Source organism: Haliotis asinina, chromosome 7 (assembly GCF_037392515.1).
Source record: "Haliotis asinina isolate JCU_RB_2024 chromosome 7, JCU_Hal_asi_v2, whole genome shotgun sequence".
In the NCBI taxonomy this organism is placed as follows: Eukaryota; Metazoa; Mollusca; class Gastropoda; order Lepetellida; family Haliotidae; genus Haliotis; species Haliotis asinina.
The window spans coordinates 48,473,115-48,499,818 of NC_090286.1; the positions used below are offsets into that span (position 1 = coordinate 48,473,115).

The following is a 26,704-nucleotide window of genomic DNA, read 5'->3' on the forward strand; positions in this document are numbered from 1 at the left end:
AATCATCATGGATTAGTGATTTCTGATTTGTAATCATTATCCATCGTGAATAGACATTCAGTGATTTCACTCACTCACTGTAGCCACCTACAATGGTTCAGGATTCATGATTTTGTTCGGAAGTTTAAGGAGTATATTCAAAAAATCAGAAAGCGTTTGTGTATTGTAGTGGTGATAGAGGGGTGTTGCTTCAATTTCTACATGTAATGCAAATCCTGTTCCTGTTCACGGAAATATATGTATATCAAGTTATTGAATGATCTGTGTCCTGTGTAGTATTTGAACCTATTGCATAACATACTTATCAGCCCCTAGTATGTCTATTGGACCAGAAATGCGATAAGTTTATACTTTCAAAGCATGCTTTCTAGGGTCAACTGGCCAATGTACAGGGTCAGTCATAAGACTTTGGGTCTGGACCAGGGTATTGTCTTGACAGATGTTCGTGTAATCTCCATATAATGTCCACTAGCAGGGGATCAACAAAGGAAGTCCACCAGGATTAAACACAGAATCTGACTGAATTCACAGTTCCAAGCTAGCTCATAAATGTCAAATAGTATTACTGTCACTGAACATTTCTGGGTGCTGATTTTGAAAATGTTCTGTGGGGATTTTGTTCGATGTGATGACAAGTCATCAATAATTTCATGTGTTTTTTTAGAAGCCAGGGGTAATGGTTTCAGTGTTGTTGTTGTGAAGGTTCATTGACCTTTTTCAGGGTAGACTTGGCTGATTATGATCTGGTTCATTTTGGTATTTTTTTCTGAATTATTGACCATTGATGAGGGCAATATCACTTATATTGACCAAGGGTAGCTTCCAAGATCAATAATTGTTCTATTATATGAAAAGAAAAAAAACACCAGAAAAGTATAAAATTCACAAATAGATAATCAATATATGATAGGAATCCACATAAATTGATGTACATGCAGGTTCACATTCTACTCTTGCTGAATGTTTGTAAGATATTTGTTTCCTTAAAAATCACATATAAACCATTTATTGATATGATGAATTAAACTCAGTCATTAGAGCTACTCATTTTGTCGTTTGATTACCTTAAATCAATCTTTTTGACAACAGTGCACAGTTCTTTGCCACAAACAAAGTTTCAGCCGATCAGACTGGCGCACCTCCATGACGTAATGTGAGGCATACCTATGTGGGTTGCTGTAGTATTCATCTACATTTCCGACCCGTGAAGGTCCCGGGGTAGAATAGGCCTTCAGCAACCCATGCTTGCCATAAAAGGCGACTATGCTTGTCGTAAGAGGCGACTAACGGGATCGGGTGGTCAGACTAGCTGACTTGGTTGACACATGTCATCGGTTCCCAATTGCGCAGATCGATGCTCATGTTGTTGATCACTGGATTGTCTGGTCCAGACTCGATTATTTACAGACCGTCGCCATATAGCTGGAATATTGCTAAGTGCGACATAAAACTAAACTCACTCACTCACTCATCTACATTTCCGGGGGTACATTACCTTGTTTATAGGTGTGTCTAAACCTGCAGTCTTGACCATTGTTTTGAAAAATAAAAGCTCCATGTTTTCAGAATTTACTGACATTTAGTCTTGTCACCTACAACTTGTTTCATAGACGATTTTGTGAAAATCACTTGTCATAATGGTCATGATTTGTTCTGTTACAAGCTGTGTCATCCTTTTAATCTTCATTCATAAACATATTTAACTACGAGTAGGAAGTAGTTTTGATCTTCTAACTTGATGAAACAACCATAATCTAATTGATTCTCAAACTGACTTTAAACTGTGACGTCATGATTTTGAAAAAAATGGCAGAGCCTTGTCATGAACATACACCAGTCTGAGAATAAATGCTATTTCGGATTATTTTCACTGATTTACGAAATCTAAACTACTTTCCTCTGGTAGTAAAATATTCGTTTGATTGATGGACAATAGGATTTGCATGACATAGCTTTTAACGTAACAATTTCACTCTAGGAAGCAAGGTGGATGTCAATTTAATACTACTTACAGTATTACTGTCACTTTGATCCCAACCTCACTTGCGAGGAAGAAATCGTTTTTTTACAATTTCTGTCATGCAAAATCCTTTGGGTCATCAGTCATTTACTACAACTCGTGAGTAGTTTAGATTTTTATAATTCGATGAAAACAAATCTAAATAACATCTTTCTCTTGGAAGCAATGTAGGTGTCAAACCACCTGATGTAATACTACAGAGCTTCCACAATGCTCTTTTCGCACTCACAAACAACGTATTTAGCACAAACTGAGGGGTAATGTGGAAATCGGTGTATGGTGACACCATCACCTGCACCTTGGAGCAATTTTTGTCAATGGAACGATTCGGGATATCTTTGTGTATGTTGAGAAATCAGGAAATTGATGAGCTAGTTACACATTTTATATACAACTAATGGAAACTTTTTCCTCACATGATGTCACTGTGGTTTGCTGCAGTGCTCGATTAGAGTTGTGTAACCTGTCTGTGATTTTGTTGGCAGGCGTGAGTGAAGTAGACGGCTTTTTGGCAACTTTTAATTTTTATTGTAATTTGTAATAATGGTTACTTCTTAGTGAATCTGATCAGGTAGCCAAGTGAAGGGAACCTGCTCAATGGAGTTATCTCATTCAAATTTGCCTGGTTTGAAAGATGCCAGTAATTATCAGATGAGTAGGCATCTGTTTGTCAAGACACTATTTGTAGAAACCATCTCGGCAACAAAATCTGACTCTAGCATACACCCTGCCATCATTTGTTAGCTCCTCACGTCTGTCTTACATATGACAACACATCATTGTGCAAGATGAGACAGATTATGTGGTTTTTGTTTTGAATTCATTCATGTTATTTAGCTGGTTGTGTTCTTGGCTGAAACACCATATCTAGCACATTATTGGGACAGTATCCATTGTTGCTCTGAACCTGTAATTATGATGGCATCTGCATACATGCAGATACACTGTTGTTGAAGTTGATTTGGTTCGTCACAGTAATGTGGAAGGTTTGTGTTCTGAAGTATGTTCTGTTTTTAAGGACACAGCTTCTTAACTTGATAATGGGATTGGGTGTTAAGGCTCTCTGACTTTGTCAACACGTCATTGTACGCCAATTGCATAGATTGATGCACATGCAGTTGATCACTGGATTGTCTGATCCAGACTTGATTATTTACAGTCCACCGCCATACAGCTGTAATATTGAGTGTTGTGTTATACAAAAATCAAACCAAACGTAAGATAACTTATCAAATCACAACCTTTGAAATGAATGATCCAATTGAAACCTCACGTTGGGTATAGCATGTTTATAAACATATGAAACCCTCCTCTGGTGTGATTTTGGAGGGGCCAGAGAAGGGGTCAAAATCACTAGATCCTGTGTACATTTGGTTGGGATGAGGTTACATGGCTGAACGTCTGACATAATGCTCAAAACAGAGTGGTTTGGTGTTATTCTAAAGCTTTAGTGTAAACACACAAATTTAGTTGCGATGTTGATCATTTTATGTGGAAATATATCCAAAGCAGACCTTTTGACGAGTGTGTGTATTTGAGGACAGTACAGTGTTTAATCTTTGAGTGGCATATTTAGAAGTTGGCAGTCAGATAGAACAAGTATATATATATGTGACAACTTCTTTAATTCTAGAGAATGACGTTTTGATACAGGTTCTTGTGTCATTTTCAAGATTTGTACAAGGAAACAATGCAAGAACCTCTATCAAAACGTCGTGCTCTAGACTTGAAGAAGTGATCATCCACATATACTTGTTCAGTATGGTGTTTCACATGACAATACAGAAGTCGGTGAAAGCCTGACAGGTCATGATATTCAGTCCCCAAATCTATCGATATGACAACTGAAAGCATGTTACAGAATGACAATTTGAAGAGAGATGAGGGACTACCTATATAATCAGGCATGCTTACTTCCCACTGGTAAAGACAGATCACTTTGAAAGTAAGTGATGCAAAACCCTAGTGAAATACAAAACCATCGCATGATGTTTTGTCAGGCTGTCTGGCCAGTCTATTGTGTAGTTGTATAGCAGTTGTCAATCAATTCTCCAGTGTCTCCTTCCATCAAGGAGACAAGAGGTGAATGACGTAGGAATGACGCACTAGAAGACAGCCTTCCGACAGGGATCTCCACGTGTATAATAGACAAGTCTCAAAGCTGCAGCTAAACGGACAGTAATTATGAGATGCCTTCTTTTCTCACATCATCCAATAATCAAGGAAGTTAATCGTATTACTTGACTGTTGGTTAGGGAACTGCAACAGTAACCTGCCCCTGCCTTTTGTCTGATGTGGAACCTACATAGATATATACAGACTTTAGACACTGTGGCGCCAGAGGATCATTTTCTAGAAGTATTGATGATGTCAAGATGCAAAGGCATTCGTAAAGAATCAATAAACGTTTGTTAGATTATAACAGAAGATAATACCATATTGTAATTTCTATGTACACTATGAAATTAAATATTATGTTACCACCTGGACGGGTGCTAACTTGGTGAGGTGCTTGGGGTGATATTACAATTCAGAGAATAAAACTGCAACAATGTTCTAACTTCATAGATGGCAGGTTTATGTTGCTGTTGAAGGAAGAAACAAGAAGGACAGTGTTAAAAGTTGTTGAAAAACTCATAGCCGCTTTGTAGCCAATCAATCTAACCTTTAAGATAAACAGTTTATGAAAAGATTCCATGAAAAACGTTCATGATAAAAGCCTCAATTCATGCTACCGTTTCAAAGACATGAAGACGTTAAACAACTTGTAGCAGACAAAACATCATGTTATCACTCAGTGACAGGAGACAGTGGTATGACACAGCAGTGGTACCACCTCATGTGGAGGCAGAGGACACTGTTACCGCTTCATGGAGACTCAGAGGACATTGTTACCGCTTCATGCAGACTCAGAGGACATTGTTACCGCTTCATTCAGAGGCAGAGGTCATTGTTACTGCTTCATTCAGAGGCAGAGGACATTGTTTACCGCTTCATGGAGACTCAGGGGACATTGTTACCACTTCATGCAGACTCAGAGGACATTGTTACCACTTCATTCAGAGACAGAGGACATTGTTACCGCTTCATTCAGAGGCAGAGGAGATTGTTACCGCTTCATGGAGACTCAGGGGACATTGTTACCACTTCATGCAGACTCAGAGGACATTGTAACCACTTCATTCAGAGGCAGAGGACATTGTTACCACTTCATTCACAGGCAGAGGACATCGTTATCGCTTCAGGCAGATGAAGAAGACATTGTTACTGTTTAGCATAGAGCATAGGAGTTGTTACCACCTCATATACAGATATTTTTCACTGGAACAACTTCAGTTTGCAGTGTGATCTTTTACTTTCATTTATATCTTTTACCAATACATCATCTTAGCGTAGATGTTGATGCTGATCTTTACTTGTCGTAAGAGGATATTAACTGTGTGCAGTGGACAGGTTTCTTTGACTTGGCTGTGTTTCATCATGCCCTTGATGATGATTAATTGTTTAGAATGATATTAAACACTGGTTCATCTGATCCAGATTCAAATATTTACATGAAATGTTATCAACCCTACACAACCCAAAATGCAGATCTGTCTTATTATTGCATTGATCTGTTTAAACAATTAAACACCCACATTTACGTAATCATTCCTCCAAGAGTTTAGGGAAATAATAGGGTAATTTGTTTTTAGGGAATTCATTGATTTTTCTTTTCTTTTAAATACCATGTGACACTGTTTCTTGTTTGTACTGACATGGAGTACAAGAAGTGACTTCTTAATGGTGAAGTTTACATTTCAGTGTTAGCAGAGAGGAATCTTATCATTTCTTGATGGGCTTATGGCCATTTCATTCACAAAAATGGTCGTGCATTAATGATTGATTACCATTTAGCTGAGTTTGTCAGTATTCACCATGGAAGAAGGTCAAGGTTGAAGAGTGAAATGTTTGGCTGTCTGCTGGGCCCAGTAATGCTTGGTTTGAGGGGCCAAGGGAAATCAGTAAAATGAGTTGCTTGCGTCATCAGCGCTGAAATTGTCACTCAGCAATTTTTACACAGGGTAGAAACAAAGTGATGATATTTCAAAACGATACTACTGACATGCTTGACATTAATAAGGAATGACACTTGTGTACTACCATGACAACTGGCAACCAAATTTGTACTAATTAACTAGCAAAGCTTTTGTGATATTTCTGTCATGTGAGATGACACTTTTGTTATCAGCTGTCAGGAAAATGGACATTTTCATGTAACAGTGTTGTATATAATGAAAGGATGAAGCTTTTCATTTGGCTGATAGTGATGATTGATTTGACATTTGTGCAAAGTGAAATGTCGGATAAGCGGGTTTGCTGTGGGCCATAATTAGTAGACGTCTTTATGCATGTGAACAGCCTCTGAAATATGAACTATCTATCTTTTATGATAATGTAAGTGTTGCCATTAGACTTTATTGTTACAGATGAGCAACTGATAGGAAATTGAATGTAAATGTGCCAGAGGAGGTTGGTATTGATAGATAATAGAGATATAGAAAGCAGTGTGGCTGTTGACATCCCAGATGGTTTTGATGGACCGAATTATGAGTGATTGATGCTATGCCACAAAGACAGTCATTTTCACAGTCTTTCTAGGGCAAATAAAGCGTTTTAAAGACATCTGTATGCCTATTAATTTTGTCCACAAGGATGTGTTAATTGTTTGATATCTTTATTCTTTTCGGATTTCTTTGTTGTCAGCTCATTTTGGTTTAGTATGATTTCTCAAGCTATAAAATTTGGCTTCTATAACACAACTAGTCAGAATTTCGCTGTCTGTAATGTTTGGTGATTTCACAGAGGTTTTTGTTTGGAACCATTTCCTCCTCATTTGCATAATACTTTTGGTGTGTTTCCATAGTTACTGTGTGGTATTTCTTTATTCTTTTTCAAATAAACTTCATGTGCTACCTCCATACAAATGATGTTAACGCTTCATATGCCAAATATTGTCTCTGTCAGCTGTATGTTGTCTGCAGATGGATACTAAGTCACGCTTTACTAAAGATAAACATGCTAACACAGTCATGCTCAGTGGCATCACCAAAGTATCAGTGCGAGACCTGCGGGGACAAGGTGGTAGCCGTGTGGTTCATGTGGTTGCTCATCACACAGGGAACCTGGGTTCGATTCTCCACATGCATTTAGTGTGAAGTTCATTTCTGGTTCCTGTTTTATTTTGCTTGAATATTGCGAAAGGTGGCAAAAAACAATACTCAGTCATAGTGACTTGCATCACTGTGATTAAGCATTTTCACCAACTTTATTACGTACCATGATGTAAATGAAAAAAGCAAGACTTGTGGATGTCAACTTCTGGATTGTGACTAACAAGACGTTTTAGCATGTATGGTTGCTCCTTCTTCTGGTGATTCACAAAACAAAACCCTGTGAAGGTCTCGGGGTGGAATAGGCCTTCTATATAAGATTGAAGATTTTTATGGATATCAACTTCTTTATAATGAGAACACAATGTTTCGGAGTTAATGCTTACTCCTTCATCAGGTGATGACCTGATGAATCACCTGATGACAAATGATCACCTGATGAAGGAGTAAGCATTAACTCCGAAACATTGTGTTCTCATTATAAAGAAGTTGATATCCATAAAAATCTTCATTCTCATGTATTTCACTTCTAAATGCCCTTCAAAGACTTGGTCTTCTTTCTATATAGGCGACTCTGCTTGTCATAAGAGGCAACTAATGGGATGAGGTGGTCAGGCTCGCTGATTTGGTTGACACATGTCATCAGTTCCCAATTGCGCAGATCTGGATTGTCTGGCCCAGATTCGATTATTTACACACCGCCGCCATATAGCTGGAATATTGCTAAGTGCGGCGTAAAACTAAACTCACTCACTCAAAAAGAAGCTGACTTCCATAAATCCTGCTTTTCTTATGCATTCCACTTCAAATGTCCTTCAAAGATTGGATGGTGTAAGTGGAATAATTTATCAAAAGGTGTTAAACCAAAGTTACCCAGTCACTGTACTATATTTTGTAGTATATTTCAAAACTGCCTTGTTACAAAGTTATTGTTATTCACCATGATCACATAGCACCATATGATAGTAATATCTTTGTGACGTGACAGGCCTCCAGTTGTGTTAAGAATTCAGTGCATGTCTGGTAACTCTAATTATCACTCTAACAATAGGTCCAAACAAATGTCAGCTTAAGTTGTCATCAGTACAATCTGAAGATGATGACGGTGGGATTTTACCAGACAAGAGCAAATATTTGTGCTTCCTATGTGGCTTGTACGGGCTTGACATGTAATCCACAACCATTGTTTGGTGGCACCTCCTGTAGCCACTCTATACCATCTAGTAGCGTGGTCCTGTTGTTAATGATAGTTCAGACAGGATGGTTTTTAGCCGTATTGTGTTTAGCATATCGCTGTGTAAGGTCTGCTGAGCATTGCATAATAGGATATTTAGCATATGCATGCATGCAGGTGTCTGTGGTTTTGGGGGCCTGTACTACACATCACACTGGCTCATTCCGGTGAAACCATGCCTTATTTGTGGCAAAATATGATAGCTGGAACTTCCTTGGTTATATACACCCTTGAAGATCTGGGTCGTCAGCAACCCATGCTTGTCTGTATGTTATCAATTCTTGTTAATGCGAATCTCATGAACTGTTGTACTCAATGTCTTCAAATCTGGTGACCTTGACCTTCTGTTCAAGGTCACAATGACACTTTAATGACTTTTCAAACTTATGTTAACGTGATATCTCATAAAACATTGCACCAAGTGTCTTCGACTATGCAGACACCACTCATTTGAGGCATCTTGTGTGTGACCAAAAAATTGTAAAAGTGAAAAAGTGAATATGTTATAAATATTTCATTCTTCTTTCGTGTTGAGGGATATTGCCATACTGGCAAACAGTTGTATGAGGCGACAATCTGGATTGGATGGTGAGACTCACCGACGTGTTTGACTCATGTTGTCATATCCTAATTGCGTAGATCAATGTTGTTGATCACTGGATTGTCTGGAGACTCAATCATTTACAGATTGCTGCCATATAGCTGGAATATTGCTGAGTGCGGCATTAGCAACAATTGACAATCAGTGCTAGTTATATCTGGTTGGTTCACTGAGATGGTGTCTTAGCAGATTCTGTCAAAACTGGTCTCTCACATAGTCCGAGTGGGATCTGGCTGACTGGGGTTAGTGTTTTGAAGAGTTTGTTTCAGCAAAATGTTCAGTTAGACAGATTTGTGAAATTTGTATGAAAGTGAGATATACGTACATTGATGTGGAATTATTTGATTTAAATATTTTAAGAGTTGAGGAAATGCTCAGCTGGTGACATTATTGACCTTTGTATCAAAGTTAGATACATTATATAAATTGTGATCTTAGTAAAATGATCTTAACCAGGTCCATGATTATTTCTGCAAAAATAATTATTATTCCAAGCACAAACATTTAGTTCCTGGTTTCAAAGGAAGCAAATTGGACTGCACAGATTAATTCTGTACTTGATGATAAATAGTTGAATGATTGTTGATACTGATTATCTAAACAAAATCATTTTTACCATTACTACTGAACTTGTGGAATTCTTTGCTTGAAGAACTCAGGCTTAAACAATCACCAAGTGAATTCAAGAATAAGATTGCATCAGTTTGTAATTCTTTGACTTCATTTGGGTTGGCTATGAACACTGGAATCAGGTTCTGTCAAGTAATCCACTGCAGGCTCCGACTGAAATGCAGTGTTCTGAATGCCCATGAATTAAGTAGATTTATATCCGATAACTCATCATGTATTTGGGATGCTGCTTTCAAGCACACCTTCATTATCTTTGTATATGTCCCAACTATGATTCCTTAAGAAATGATTTATTTTGTTTCAAACATGGATATAACATAGATGATGTTCTGTATGATAACCTATAATTACCCAGATCTATAAATCATGATATTATCAAATCAGTGCATAACTTTGTTACCACTTTAATTTATCTTAGGTTTTTCATCTGGCTCCTTTGCAGAACCATAAGAATTTTGGGTCTATGTATCTTTATGATAGTGTATGTTGTTTGCTTAATGTTATTTATGGTATCATATACCTTTTTAAAGATGTTTAAACTGAATTTTAATGTTACAGCTATACCAAACACACACACACACACATGCATATATCGTAAATCATGTCACATTGTAGGTATAGACTACTGCCCTTGAACGGCTCAAAGGCTGACACTTTGGTAGCTATTGCATCACTCACCTAGCCATAGTGCCATGGTTTAGCAAGACTTTAGGGGTTAGACTTTGGCTGAGTAAGAGTGAATCACTGAGATACCATGTCACAGGACCCACACAGACAAACATCCTTGTTTTATTCCTGTAGGCATGGAAACAACAAGCACCATCTTTGAAGTAGGATACCAAACCTGGTGTATATGAAATATTAGGTCGGTCTTGGTATTTGAAGTTATTAACAAGAAACAGTTTATATGGAATGTATGAGTTATTATACTGAACCTGGTTGTTACAGAATTGTGCCGTTAATGAAAAACAATGCCTGACATGGACAAGTTTGTGTTTGGCCACCACAATTTTGGGAGACAACATTAGCATTGGCAGAATTGATCTAAAGTGTAAGTCAATTGCCAGAGAATACTGAAAATCAATTCATCAGCATTTATTTCGATTTCTGTGAGATTTGCATGGATATCACATGCCAGTTGGGAGCAGAGAGGTACAAATGATTCAATATTTTACACATGTACCAGATTGTTGTATTGATCAGAGACTTTCAGGACTCGTGGGATCTTCTATTCCATAGAGGACACGACAGGGAAAGCTCAACAGGCATGATGACGGAAGTGGCACAAAACATGTCTAGAATACCTGGTACTTTCCTTTCTCGTTAAGAAAGATTTGCACATGAAACATGACGTGACTGATTTAAAGAGCAACCACTTGAAACTAGTGTAATGTAGTGCAAGATTTGTTAAAGGTCATGTTTGGAGATAAATGAAAAGGTACCGGTAATTATTGTTTGTCTTTATACATTTTTTTGGTGACTTTGGAAAACCTTGAAAGCTTCAAGTGATCATGTTGCATTGATTTGTTTGCAGCATTGGCAATCCAAACCTAAGCATATGATTTGTAAGCATCTCAAATGTGATTTATGTAGAAAACAACACATTTATTCATTTGTATTGTGTTAAAATTGATCTTGAGCAGTTGTGCTTGTTGTTGAGGATTCTTGATCAGGTGTCATGGTCTGTGACTTGGTGTACGATATGTCATCGTATCCTGTTTGCAAGGATTGGTGCTCACCATGTCAATCACTAGTACAGATCATTCATCTGAAATATTACTGTGTGCAACACTGAACAGCAAACTGAGCTATCACATTATGTTCAAACCATTCTACACTCTTTAAGTGAAACCACTCATAAGTTCTGAGAAAATTCAGAGCAATATTCTGTGTTTCAAAGACATACTAAATCAAACATATAGAGTTGCCTTCCATGGGGATACCAGGATCCAGTGATCATGCGCTTGAATTTCACTTGTCCTGATTACATTTGTAGATTATATCTGCACAATTCCTGTGCATGTTGGTGTCACCTAAGCAGTAAATGTCTAAAAACGTCATCACTTCAGACTCGCCTCACATCAAGCTGACATGTTTTCAAATGATTTTAAATACTTTCCAAAGAGTCATTGAACCAAACTTGTTCCCTTCCTCTCAAAAATCGACCATGCCAACCACCAAACCACTCAGATCCAGGGTTGAATGTGTCTTCAGTAATCCCCTGCTTACCACACAAGGTGTCTATGCATGTCGTGAGATGCGACTAATGGGATCGGGTGAACAAGACACACTGACACATGTCATCAGTTCCCAGTTGCTCAGATTGATGCTGCTGATCACTGGATTGTCTGGTCCAGACTCAATTATTTACAGACTGCTGCCATATAGCTGGAAAACTGCTGAGTGTGGCATAAAACTAAGTTCACTCACACAGCTACACAACCACCAACCCTCCACCAAGTCAAAGGAATCACTGACTCACTCTGTGATTGCTGCATACAGTTTGCGTGATAATTCCATATTCACTTTTTTAATGTCTGTTTTTTATGCCACAGCTTATCAAAATGTGACAATTTCCATTTACATCGAAAGCTCAGTTACTGGTCACAAGGATGCAAAAAAGCAAATAGGTTTCCATGTTTAAGAAGATGGAGAAAATATACCACTTAGTTGTAGCCTGAAGCCACCTCCTCAACAGCACACTTTAAACATGTAATTTAGCAAACAAGGCATATTTTGCCATGCTAAGCTGATGATGTGCATCTAGTAGGTGATTCGACAGGGCGCTGTGATAATAAGTGTTGCAGTGAGACGTTATCATTATACACTCTTCGGCAAAAGTTGCTTGAGTCCATTACAAGGTAATCTCTTGATTTCACTCCTCGCCTACACACCTCATAAAATGTAGCGCCTTGACAACCTTTATACCCCACTTTGGCGAAATTGCTCATTTTCGTCTGAAATGTCATGGAAATTATGAAAAGACAGCATGGAAAGTCGTGCAAGTCATTTCCGGGGCTTACAGTCAACGGGAAATATAGTGAGGTGGAAAAACACAAGTGACACATTGTTGTGTTCTCAGGAATTGATGCCGATTGTTTATTGATAAGAGGTGAAACAATGCACTCCAGGTAGTGGTGGTAATTGTCACTGGTAGCTCATGGGTAATGGTTTTCCTCATATGGCTGATTGCTGAGCTGGATGTCCCAGGATAGGTGCTTAATGCTAGTTCGTTCTGATCGGCTCGGTTTTAATTTGAAGGATTTCGTCTTGCAAGGGTGTCATAAACATATTCACATTGCTTATGGTATTACTTAAATAATGGTGAGAACAGTGTTAAATACTGGTCATCTATCCCATGCCTTTACATGTGTTTGCAAAGCTTTAGAGCCATGAATAAAAAATTGTTCGGTGTTGACATTATCTAGGTGGATTGCAATAATCGGACCTGACATGTTACAAGTTTTGTTTTAATCTTGATCTTGCTCTTGTTCTTATTTCACAAAGTGGTCAAAGTACTATCCACTTAAAAAGTGTAACAGGCCAAGGTGTCTGTGACTGTGTGAATATTACACCAGATTTTGACTAAAACTTTGTATTCATGCCTAATAGCAGGGAAATGTATCAGATAAAGTTAATCACATGTAGGTGCACTCACTCACTCACTCGACCCGTGAAGGTCCCGGGGTAGAATAGGCCTTCAGCAACCCATGCTTGCCATAAAAGGCGACTCAGCTTGTCGTAAGAGGCGACTAACGGGATGGGGTGGTCAGGCTCGCTGACTTGGTTGACACGTGTCATCGGTTCCCAATTGCGCAGATCAATGCTCATGTTGTTGATCACTGGATTGTCTGGTCCAGACTCGATTATTTACAGACCGCCGCCATATAGCTGTAATATTGCTGAGTGCGGCGTAAAACTAAACTCACTCACTCACTCACTCACTCACTCACTCACTCACTCACTCACTCAGGGAGACCTGCAGCGACAATGGTAGCCTTGTGGTTAAAGTCATCACTCATCACTACAGAAATCTTGGGTTCATTTCCCCACATGCATATTCTAGTTACCTTGCTGTGATATTGCTTGATTATTACTAAAAGCAGCAGAAAACCACACTCACTCATACTTTTAGTAGTATATTTATTTATTTTCCCTTTCGATTGATTTCAACTTTCATTATTCATTTGACCAGTTTGTATTTGTCTGTTATGTTGTTACATATAAACAATGAATTATTGTTGCAGTGTTTGCTCTCCGAGTTGGGCCATTGGGACTTCAATGTATTCAGCCTGGACACATTGTCAGCGGGTAAGTACACATTCTGGTTGTCACATGATGTCACACTAGCATGTTTCTGGAGAGCAGATATAAAACTAAGGTAGTGTAAACAGTGTTCCTTAACACAACATCCTTTACACTCCAGTATTACAAGGTGGTATCACATGCAGTAGGAGATCAATAGTAGCAGCTCACGTGTTGTCGTATATCCAAGAACTGTGTAGCAAGACTGAGTCTGATGATTCTCACAGAGTGCCGTACACTCATTATTGCTCTAGATTGTGTTAAACACAACTTGCGTATTATTGTGTTAAGCACCACTTGCATGTAATTGTGGAAAACACAACTGTCTTATAATAGTGCACACTCTTTTGGTTTACGTGCCCGTCTTGCATATTTTACAGTCAAATTGTGAAACAGTCATTTAGTGTAATGATTAAAAACTGCTGTGCAGTCGTTTCATGAAATGACTAAGCGGGTTAGCCATATTATGCCATTTTGTGTAACAACAATAAATATACAGCCTTTGGTCATTTTATCATGTTTCATTTCATCTATATGTGGTGGACAGGGGTTTGTGAGGTGTGGCTGCTCTGGACACAGCAAGTGTCAAACAAACAGGTGTAAATCCTTCAAAGCTAAGCTGAAGTGCAACAGTTGCTGCCACAATAGTTTTAGCTGTTAGTGACAATAAGTGATGTTGAAATTGTGATCCACTTTTGTAAATTCAGTTATTAAGTTGAGTTTCATGAAATGACTGAAGTATATTAATTGTTGTTACATAAAATGATGCGAAATGGCTGACTCTCCAAGTCATTTCACAAAACGACTGAAATTTTAGTAATTTCATGTAATTGATGATTTCACAATCTGACTATGAAACACGCCTTCAAATCGCGAGTCGTTTGTGCATTATAAACATAGTGTTGCTATGTGTAATTCTTCCTTCATGTTTATTCAGCTAGTTTTGTAGATGTGTGTCACCATCTTTTATGGGCATTGTGTATACATCTAGAGGACAACACCATACTTGGTAAAACAGACATATGCCAGTTATATGACAAGTCATTATGAAACTAGAAATAAATACCCATCTCAGATTTTTTATGAAGACATACTTCACTGTTGTTTATGTGTGGGAAGTACACAGTTGAAATAATAACATCCTCATCTATAAACCACTCACGTATAACTATGTTTTATGGCTTCTTTCTTGCAGACCGGAGATATTTGATTAGTAGGCACACATGTCCATTTAATAAAATGTGTCAGACCATATATTTGATAAGTTAATGTCTCAAGCCATTTGTTTATTCTATAGATAGAATTTAGTAAATGGAATTTATGAAGTTGAAACAAAGTTTTTTAAAAAAATAATCAGGCATTATTTCAAATTGGACAAAAGCAGAAAAATGATAAATATATTGAATTTTTATTTCTGAAAATGTATGAAGCTTTTGTTATGCGTACATGATTTTCTTTTGTTTCTTTTCAGGTCGATCACTCTTCCACATTGCATTCCAACTTTTCCAAAATTATGATCTCATATCGGTCTTCCATTTAGATGTTCTCAAGTTAATGAGGTGTTTTAGTAAGTATTGATTTCTCTGGATAATGTACAAAATATGAAAAAGGAACATTGACCCCTTGATGCAGAAAAAACATGTTTGATTTTTAGCCAACTAAGGCTGCCATGTGTAACTTTTGTGTTCCTTTGTGGGACAGTGACGTGCATCAACCACTAGTTTGTGATGTCGAGATAGCACTGCTGCCTTAATGTAATGAGATAGATGGAATAGTGCCGACATTGGCTTCAAACAATAAGGGAAAAGGGTTTCACATTAAGGGGATGCAACTTGTAACGGGCGTCACAATAAGGGGAGGAAACCTGTATAGGGCTTCACAATAAGGGGAGAGAAAGTGTTTTCCAATGTTTGTTCAACATCTTGCTGCAATATCAGGAAATGTGGAAAAGAGTGTAGTTTTTATGCCTTTTATGTGAATAATTTTGGAACTTAAGAAAGTGAACATTGTATTTGTTTTATAACTATTCAAAGGGCCCCCAAAATATAGAAATGGTCATTTGCAGAGAGCTGTATTGACTATTGACTCAATATTAATTTTGTTCATTGTACATTGGTCCTACATGATTGATGGTGTATGTTTCAGCATTAATAGAAAGTGGTTACCATGACAACAATTCCTACCACAATGCAGTCCATGCAGCAGACGTGACACAGGCTATGCACTGTTTCCTACAAGAAGCTAAAGTAAGTCCCCACTCCATTTCAGTAATCAGAGGCCTCATATACTAGGCAAAGTAACATAAGGCTCATGAATGTTTAGGTAATACTTTTATGAATTTATGTGTTCTGGCTTCACAACAAAAGTATTTCCCTTCCAAATTGTTCATAATAGCTTATCTAATTAATATACTTATTTTGTTCTGTATATATCCGTGGTGGTGGGGTAGCCTAGTGGTTAAAGCATTCGCTCCTCACACCAAAGGCCTGGGTTCAATTCCCCACATGGGTGTGTATATCTCTGTGTGTGTTGCATGCTTCTGTAGCCAGTATTGATTGTATCTCAATAGTTCCAGATACTATGAACCAACATAGTTTTTGGTTCTTCATATTCTATGGTGCAAGATAAAGATAAGTTAATATGGCTTCTGTAGGAGGAGTAACACTACATTGATTCAAACAGGAAAAAATGACAATTTTGTTCCATCAATTCATGCAAAACTTTCCATATGTTTTAGCATCTTTCCCATCTTAATTAAATAGAGTGTTAGCTAAGTAGAGACACACTTCAACAGCATAAGAAGTATCTGCATGACAAAAGGACATGAGTATATCTGATATAGGTTATGTATCATCTATCATCCCTGAATCCAGATCCACAAGCTGTCCTTTTAAATGAATTGATACTCGTATTGAATCTAAAGATGATGTGTTGTGGTATTATACAGTGCTATAAATAAAAATAACATCATAACATTTAGTTTGTGTGTTTTGTTATGATGGGGGGGCAGCTGTCCGGGGGGCACAATGTATGGGGGGCAGATAGCCAGGGGGCAGTTGTCAGGGGGCATTTGTCCGGGGGGCAGTTAGCCTGATACCATATCAGATATATATAGGTTATAAGATGTATTAAACAGTTTACAGCAGTTGAATTTTAAGTGAACAGATAACAAATACCAATTGACAAAATATATACCCTCAACAATCAATTTTTCAGGGCATATGCAAAGTTTAAATTACATGGTGTACATGGTGTCACCTTGTCTTATTCTGTGTCTTTAATTATTGTAGCTTTTGTTGAAAATCATGTCTGTTTATTTTCTGTTTCCCCCCCCCCCCCCCCCAAAAAAAAAAATATAGTTAATCTCCCATCTGCATCTTAACTTGGGGAACAAGTTAAGTTGGGGAACATGCTTGGAATTTGAGAAGACGTTGTCTTGGCTTTGCTGTATGTGTGTCAACTGAGCAAAGTTTAACAAAGACAAGCCTTAGGTGTCAGATTTATAGCAACACTAAAGAGACAGTTTTGAAGTACTATTTCCAGTGGCCAAACAGCTCCTCATCAACAAGACCTATTGTCAGTTCTGTCTATAGAAGCAGGAGAGTTGTTTAAATGTACTATTGCTCTGACTTTACTCATGCAAACAAAATAAATAATGTTGCACTGACTTGACTCATGCAAACAAAATAAATAATATTGCACTGACTTGACTCATGCAAACAAAATAAATAATATTGCACTGACTTGACTCAAACAATCAGAATAAACAAATCACCGAAATCAAATTAGACAGTTACCAAAGGTTTTCATATGAAGAGTTTTCTGGAGATGGTCTGTCTTGGGAGGTCTTATTCTTTCAAAAATTGACTTGTCCTTGCATGTGTTTATGACAGATTGGACCAGATGCCATGTTTCTCTGTTTAATAGTGATTCCTAACCACATGTTTTTGATATACAGTGTAATCTGAACTCAGTGGAAAAATGTGATGAGTGTGGAAAAGGTTGTATTACATATATGTCTTGTTTTTAGTGTTTTGGTACTGAAACGACACAATTGTTATGAACAGTACAATTGTTTTTCTGTGAAAACTCATGTCTTAATCATCTGTGAGGGTATACGTGAACAAAATATGTTAAAACTGTCGGGGATCGTAAGGATATGTGTGTGCGTGTTTTCAAGAAAATGTTTGTGACAGAAATATTTCGTGAAAATATGTCATCCAAGTTGTTCAGTATACTCACTATTTGGTTCACAGAGGGACGTATGAAACTGAATTTATGGTCTTCACAAATAGCACTGAAAATTAGTAAAAGAAATAAGAAAAACTCACAAATCTCAAATTTAGATGAATGGTCTTACTTATAAGATATCCTTGACATTTCAGCTTCGAAACTGTGTGACTTCTTTGGAGGTAATGGTAGCCTTCATAGGAGCAATGTCACATGACTTGGACCACCCAGGGGTCAATAATACCTTCCTCATCGCCACAGCCAATCATCTTGCTACATTGTATAATGTAAGTCCCCACTTTCACCACAGAATGTCACCTTGCATCATTGCAGTATTGAAATCTTTGGGCGTAACATACCAACACTTCTTTGTAAATTGTTTACTGAAAGTCCATATTGATTTTACGTGATATTCCATCTAAATTGAATAAATTGATGTTTCTAGTGGAAGCCATGGTGGCGGATTAGGTTAGATACCTGACTCCTAGAGTGTGGGTTCAAATCCCAGATGACACTCATACCAACAGGAGTACTAGAATATGTACTCTACTGAGAATGTGTTATCTCAAATATAAACTGTCAAATTGAAAATTTCATAACTCCTGTGTAACATAAGTTTAGAAGAGTGATGGATATATTTGAAGAAACTACCGGGGGAGAGATGGCGGGGATGGGGAGTAGAGGAGAAGACATTGGGATGTTGCTTGTTGGGAACTTCAGGACGCATGTAAGGTCATTAATCTGAATGAGTGAGATCTAAGTACGTGGCAGAGACAAGACCTTTTTTCTGTTTTAAAAAGTAGTAGGTCACTGGACATATATTTTGAAGACTTGACCATGAATGAAATTTGCCATGTTCATTCAAAACAGTTTTCTTTTTCTTAAGACTTCTCTTTCAACAGATAGCAGCAGCAGTATTGTTGTTTCTTTTCAGAACTCATCAGTGTTGGAGAACCATCACTGGAGGTCTGCAGTTGGAGTCTTGCAGGAGACCAGGGTGTTTGACCATCTACCCAGGGCTCAGTGGTCAGTGTATATCACATAGCTCCATTCGCTGCAGTATGTTGAATAGGATTGACTGTTGAGGTGGAAACAACTGTTGCTCTAGTCTATTGCAACGTATGATAGCAATAGCAATAGTCTATTTAGACCAACTATTGCAATACTATTGCGATAGTTTTTTTCCTTAAATTATCTCATTTGAATTCATTTCCCATATTTAATATGTAGAAATAGTTTGTCTCCTTTTGATAGCTGACATGAAACTTGAAACCCAGATAATATGAACAGTAGAAGCATTGACCTCATCCAAATAATGAAAACAATACAAAACAAAAATATTCCAAAGTGAACGAATCTGGTACTTCCTGCAAATTGTGCTAAGCATTCATTAATAGATGTCAGTTTACTGAACTATCAATAGCTGACCTCAACTCATTCATCTGTTGTCATCAGTGTGGTCCAAACTGGATTATTTATCATATTACAGGAATATTGCAAAGGTCGCAAACAAAACACCCACTCACCATTTTTCCATTCCTTGAGCAAAGTGTGAGGAATGGCAAAAAGTTGTCTAAATTCTGGAAAATGTCATGATTCTAGCTTCTTGACATTCCAAAGAATTTTATTTAGGTAAAAGAGTTGTCAATAGTTCATACTCCTACACTCCTCACGTTGGTTGAATGTCAAAAGTCGTTTGAGATGCAGAATACTTTCAAAGGTACTTGTGGTTAAGGGGGCATAACTCTTGTAAGTAATTTTCCTTTCTGAAAAGCTTGGTTTTAAACTGATGTTTAACAATGCTTTGAATCAATGACATGATGTTAGGGTAGCAACTTATACTTATTATTTGTCCTAACATTTCAGAGATCCATAAAATGTGATATATATTCCTGTTTGGTCTGGGGGCAACTGGGTAGTCTAGTGGTTAAGAGTGATCGCTCACTGGAAACGGGTTCAATTCCTCACATGGATATAGTGTGTGAGGCCCATTTCTGGTTTCCCCCCGCAGTGATATTGCTGGAATATTGATACAAGTGGTGTAGAAACAAACAAACTCACTCACTCACTCACTCACTTTGGCCAACTTATTAATGCCTTTCAAGATCAAGGTTATCAGAAGTGTTTATCAACAGGATGTATAAACATTGAATATGAATTGTGTTTCAGGGATGATGTTGTGAAGCAGATCAAGTCTCTGATTTTGGCAACGGACATCACACGCCAGCAGGAATTCCTTCTTAAATTTAGAGTGAGTGGAAGAAACACAGGAATTTCTGTAGGCGATCATGTCCCTTGAAGCATATGTATCCAAATTGCTAGTTTATTCAGTTTTGAATGGTGCAACATGGCTGACTTTTTACATAATCTTTACAAAAAGTTGATATTAAATACTGCAGCTTTCCTCTGTGTCTTTGTGAAGATTTGGCATCATAGGAGGATGTTAAATGTTATTGAAATTTTGTTGGTATTTTTCAGCGGCTCCTAGATAGTGAAGAATTTGACTATGTAAATAACAGCGATGACAGACATTTCATTTTACAAGTAAGTAGTAGACTGTCAGCAGTGAGACATTATACTAAAACCTCTAAATGTATCCTAGACATATTGCAGCCCACAAATTCTTGAACAAGAATTGATTCAGTATGTTGTTCCTTTTCTTATGGTTTAAAAACACACTTTGCATAAATCTGCCACTTTAAATTCCCAGATATTTTCATGTTTTCATGTTTATGCCACCATACATGAAAAAATATTGAAGTCAGTTCTTGAGTCATTGTTGATCGAAAGGTGGTGTACATATTTTTGCAGGGGTGGTGGTTGAAGCATTGCTCAGCATGCCAAAGACCTGGGTTCGATTCCCCACAAGGGTACACTTTGTGAAGCCCATTTCTGGTGTCCCCCACCATGATAATACTGGAATATTGCTAAAAGCGGAGTGAGACTAAACTCACTCACTCGCTCACATATTTTTGCCATGGTTCCAGATTGCCCTAAAGTGTGCAGACATCTGTAACCCTTGTCGGACATGGTCACTCAGCAAAGTGTGGAGTGAGAAGGTGGTAGAGGAATTCTTTAATCAAGGTTAGAATGTTAATCTAGTGCAACATGAAGTTGGTGATTTACACAAATCCTAAAGTCGAAGTCTGTTGCATGTCAAAACATGTTGAAAAAATGCACTTGCTACTTAATGCTTGGCACTTATATACTCTTCGAAAAAAGTAGAGGATCTTCATTTTGTTTTTATTTACGATTAAAAATATTTAGGAGATTTATCGGAGTCAATCATCAATGTTGATATGATATTATTGAATGTTTTGAGAGTGCTTCACTGTTTGCATTTTCTTACAACCATAGTTATTTTGAATGTAGTCGCTTTTGAAAGACGATTGGTGTATGGCATCTAATTTGCATGTATATGATTTTCATTTTAAAGCAAGATTCTAGAAACAAGCACTAGAAAATGTTCGATACGAGTTTCAAAATTAATGTTCTAAGTGATTTCTCGATCTTTCTGAAAAAAAACGTCAAAATCAAGAATGGGACCCCATGCACGTGTATGGGGCTACTGTGTTGTGCACATGCATATCATGTGTTGTGTTTAGGGGTGGTAATGGAGGGAAATGGTAGAGTGTTCATGAGATGCCTGACTTTGAAATGTTTGTTACACTTCCGATTCAAATTGAAAGTTCATTATCCCTTACTTTCTTTTGAAGAGTATAGAAAAAAAAATGACTGGACGGCTTGGAGTGGACAGACTTGGGGAATAGGGTAAACAGTAGCATGGTATCTCAGTGGACTGTCAAACCAACAGACGTCTGGACAACTACAAGTAGACACAGATGCCTGGCCATACACAATGCTATTTATGGTCATATACTAATGATGCTAGTCTGTGCACAGTATAAACAACATGCTGGAGGGAGCACGAAAGATTTCAGTGTTAAGCTGCATTTTGGGCCTGACTTTCTTAAAATGAGTAATATCTATGCTAACCATTGAATTAGTGATTATCTGCACCTTGGGCATCATGAAAATATCTCAGACAAGGGTGTGCTTGCACCATTCATGAGAGGCAAACAACATGTAATTTGGTGTTAACAAGGTTATGTTTGTGCCCGAGATAGCATTTGTAACTTTTTTTTTAATGTGCTTTGTGCAGGTGACACAGAGAAAGCTCTACACATCCCAGTAACCCCATTATGCAACAGGAAGTCAAACACTGTGGCCAAGATACAAGCAGGTAATGAATGGCAATGCATGGAGATGAGATAATGTGGGGATTCTTGTTTCTAATGGGATGGTTGGGTAGCCGACTGGTTGAAGCATTTGCTTGTCATGCTGAAGACAGATTGATTGTACTCTTTGACAAAAGGTAGGTGGTAAGGTAGCCTGCATGAGCACAATGAGTGAAGTCAGTTTCAAGTGTCCCCTGTTGAGATATTGCTGAAATATTGCTGAAACTGTTTTTACTTCCTTCTTCCAGGTTGAAACAAAATATTATCCTGTGTGTAATAATTATTTCACATGTTTACAGGCTTCATGGAGTTTGTGGTCACTCCCCTGTTTATGGAGTGGTATCGGTTCATGCCATCTGATTTGAGTCGCAGGCTGCTGGACAATATAGCCAAGAACAAGATTCGCTGGAAGAAGATTATTGATGAGGAAGCACTTCAGGTTCATGAGTCCGACAGCTCTTCTTCTAAAAATGAACATTCAAATGATGACCAGGATGACAGTGAAGAAGAAGAGGAGGAGGAGCAGGTTGAAGATGATGTATGTAGCGAAGAAAATGATGTTGTCGAGAATGACATCAACCTGGCTTATCACTATGACTCTGAACAAATGAGTGAAAGTGGGCGGAGTCTGTCGCCGGTGTCAGAGGATGTTAATGTGATCATCGTTCCTGGAAGCAGGAGACACAGTATGCCTCCTGTGTTCATTCGAAGGGATCTCAATTTCTATTTGGGAATTCGGAGGGACAGTGGACCTAAAGTCCCCCTTCTCCGACGACAGAGTTTGCCAACCACAACACTTTTCAAATCTACCTCAGCAGATATAACTGTTTCCCCTGCTGTTGTGAAGGAAGTGCGGAGCCTCTCTATGGAAGCACTCATGTCTCGGCCAAAAATCTCAAATCTCAGTCCGAGCATTGAAGCCAGTAGACTAGCAAGTGGGTTAGAATACTTGAACTTTGTGCCATTGAAAAATCAAACTTTGGTGCTTCAGAGAGGGAGTATAACTAAATTTACCTCTTCCCAACGAACGATCAATTCCTTGTCAGATATTACATTCCAGTCAAACCGCCCTTTGGATCGTGATGATTTGAGACTATACTCTGACTCTCTAAAAAATGATAAAAACCTTCCAAATGTTGGTCTTGCATCGAGCTGGCCGACAATATCGCCAAAGGCTAAGATAATCAGTAAAGGTATTCCAGGAATGAAGCTTCAGACAAACATTTCATTTCTTGCTCAAAAGGAGAATGAACCAAGGGGAGACAACTGCGATGTGATTGCTGACAATCCACCAATCTGTCTTTCAGAGAAACAGCGTGCGGCAGCCCCAAGCCGACCTCATTAAGTCAAACATTTCCATGTCGTTTCTCATCTGTTTGTCAGTTTTGCACCATTATGGTTGTCAGTGAACTTAATATAATTAATCATACCGTTCTGTGCATGTACCAACTTTGTTACAACACATCCCTTAATGAATGTGTATGTGCGGTTGCTAGGGGTGCTTTGACAGTCCATACAAAGATGTATGTTCAGTCTTTTAGAAGTATTAGTTATTGTTTTGCATAAACAAACAATGTCTCGACATTTCAGGTGAAGCAATGCAGTTGGCAGTGTTATCTGGCTCTACACGTAGCTGCTATAATACTGCTATACATAGTACATTTTCTATATCTCCTGAACTGCTAATGCCAGTTTTGTACCCAAATCATGACATCTTGAAGTATACTACTATTGCAACTACTCCTCCTCTCTCACTCTTTTCCTCCCGCCCCCCTTTGAGTTTATATGAATGTTCCATTTTACTGTAATCACATTTTGATATCTGTTGAACAGGTGCAAACTGCACTTAACCAAAATGTTCTGGAAATAGCTTGCCAGCAAATGTTTAGTTCCTTAATTACAGTATCTTGTATTTTATTTTTAAAGATATCCATGGCATATTTTTACATCTTAATTCAATTTTGTTAAGTTTAGTTCAAATAAAATCTGTATGAAGCGAAATCATGTTATTGTTGACTTAAGGCAACTACATGTGTATATGGCATCAAGTATACTTGACAAAAGGTAGGGATATTCATATTTTGATGTTTGATATTTTATCAGTGTATCAATGAATAAATAGATAAATTTTCCTTATCTCAGAATTTGCATATATCCCTAACATTTTTTGTTCACTATAGATCACAGACTGGTCAGACAGTAGTTTTGTGGAATATGTGCCAGATATAGTTCTTTCAGTTGTTGTGTCCGGTGCACTTGTTATTTCAAGTATGGTATGTCTTTATCCAAAGGAAGATTCTCGGCTTAGGGTATAATCATTTTAAAACCAGAACAATGGCCACACAAAATTGAAAAGACAATGTAAATTCTCAATCACAGAAACATCAGTATATGAAACCTTTTTCTTTTAATTTCAAATAATCGCCTCCGTTAATGATCCAAAATTCTGTATATGTAACACTTCTGGTTTAAGCAACATGACATCACTTAGTTGAAAGTGGTGTTGGTTTCTACACCCAGTGTATAGACAACTTAAGGTAGTAGTTGTTTATTTCAAAGAATTATTTCCCTTGTTTGTTATACAATTTCTAAATACAATTTAAAAACATTTGGTCATGATTTTATTTTTACGCCCTTACTTGTAAGCCTGTATTATCATATTGGGCCGTAAATGATAATGTTAGTTCGCAAGAGGCATGACCTTTAATGGTTAATGGTATATCATGTATTTGCACTTTTCTTAATGTGCCGTGAAATGACAGGGATCACTGGTTACATTATTTGTGCAAGTCTGGGTAAACACTCTCAATGACTTCACCTGAAACTGATTTCATATGATATGATTATTTTTATATGATTTGGTGTTTTTTTAGAATTATAGCGGGTATGTGAATCCCTAATTCAGTAATTTGGGCAAGTCTTGAGTAACATTTGTCCTGAATAAATTGACCTGAACATTTTATTTCATGTTCAGTGGGAAAAGGTTATGAATGTGTGCTGAATATAAAGATTTCATGTTTTCTGTGTTGTAAGAAAAATATACCTTAGTAAAAAATGTGTATTGAACTATGCAAAAGGTGTTTTTGTAGACCTGTGAAGTTATCATTGCGTTGCTGACCAGTATGTTATTAAGTTATTGATAGTCAAACATGCCTCGTCAAATATGTTCCACACTGGTTCAGAATGCTCTGGCCACACGTTGTAGAGAGGATACAATGCCAAGTAATTCAGTGTACATATTTAACAAATCATGAGTAAATTGTTAAGATACTGTCCCAAAGACTGTTTGTTACTTTATGGCTTGTTTTTTTGGAAGGTACATAGTCATAACATTCATCAAGACTTGGATCTTTTTTTGTCTCCTCAGTGTCTATACTTGTGTGTTTCAGCATGTTTAAGACTAGTCAAAGGTCTGATTATCAGTATGTTTAATCTCAAATTATGTTTGAAGGTCTAATTATCTCACTAAGAGATCATGCTCATTATAACAACTGTGTCTGTGGAAAAAATTTCAAATGAATACTTAACTGCAGAGTAGTTGAAGTCTGGTCAGGTCTCTGTTGTACTCAGCATAGTGCTACATCTTAATAACCCTTACCACCATGGAAGTGCCATAGTATAAGGGACCTGAAGGTTACAGGATCGTGTTTAAATGAAATTGAGGTTCTTGGCAAGGACTCGATTGTCCAACCATGGTATGTTATAGATGGAAACTGTAGAGTGTGTGAACTCGACAGGATGTGGTATAATACAACTGAAAGCTGATCATGCAGTCTGGGTAGGGTGATGGACGTTTGTACCTGACTCAAATGCTTTTTCTTCCTGATGCCCACTGTGATACCAGTATGTTTTTTTAAATGGGCCCCAAGGCACCATGTTTATTTAGTGCCAGTAACGATAGAAGTCAAACAACTGCCTCTGGGGGAATCATGCTTTTCCCACAAAGCTGAATATAAATTTGTGACTTTAGAAATGTTGCTTTTCTGAATGTCTTAACCAGAAAGCACATGGCCTCTGTCCCATCTAAGACATAATCCCAGCAGCTAAGACTGGATAATATACCTTACCTCCCTTTCCCACCTTTCTTATTTAAATTTATGCCTTCAGAATCCTGCCAAAACTGCATGTCCCAACCTGAGGGCCCAGGGACTTTGTACCATCCAAGCCATGGCCAGGCTGATTATAGTGCTATGTGTAGAAGGCAAGGTTTCAGTGCTTGTATGGACAAGACACCTGTAGAATAATCATGCTTAAAATATGATCAATAATTTATGTTTTGTTGTAGTAAAGAAT

General features: G+C 37.7%; 1 protein-coding gene across 3 annotated transcripts in view; it reads left to right on the forward strand.

Annotated features, from left to right (window-relative positions):
* Nucleotides 1-24,412, forward strand: part of LOC137292218 (high affinity 3',5'-cyclic-AMP phosphodiesterase 7A-like) — a 77,618-nt gene extending 53,206 nt beyond the window's left edge. For 2 of the 3 annotated variants that reach the window (XM_067823792.1, XM_067823793.1), the window contains exons 5-14: nucleotides 13,886-13,949; nucleotides 15,415-15,510; nucleotides 16,089-16,189; nucleotides 18,329-18,460; nucleotides 19,108-19,199; nucleotides 20,343-20,424; nucleotides 20,652-20,717; nucleotides 21,161-21,257; nucleotides 22,336-22,416; nucleotides 22,711-23,827. In XM_067823792.1, coding sequence (XP_067679893.1) covers nucleotides 13,886-13,949; nucleotides 15,415-15,510; nucleotides 16,089-16,189; nucleotides 18,329-18,460; nucleotides 19,108-19,199; nucleotides 20,343-20,424; nucleotides 20,652-20,717; nucleotides 21,161-21,257; nucleotides 22,336-22,416; nucleotides 22,711-23,756 — 1,857 coding nt within the window. In that variant the 3' untranslated portion in view covers nucleotides 23,757-23,827. Of the gene's footprint in view, nucleotides 1-13,885; nucleotides 13,950-15,414; nucleotides 15,511-16,088; nucleotides 16,190-18,328; nucleotides 18,461-19,107; nucleotides 19,200-20,342; nucleotides 20,425-20,651; nucleotides 20,718-21,160; nucleotides 21,258-22,335; nucleotides 22,417-22,710 lie in introns of all 3 variants that reach the window. The other variant, XM_067823791.1, reaches the window with a different exon arrangement.
* The last annotated feature ends 2,292 nt before the right edge of the window (nucleotides 24,413-26,704 follow it).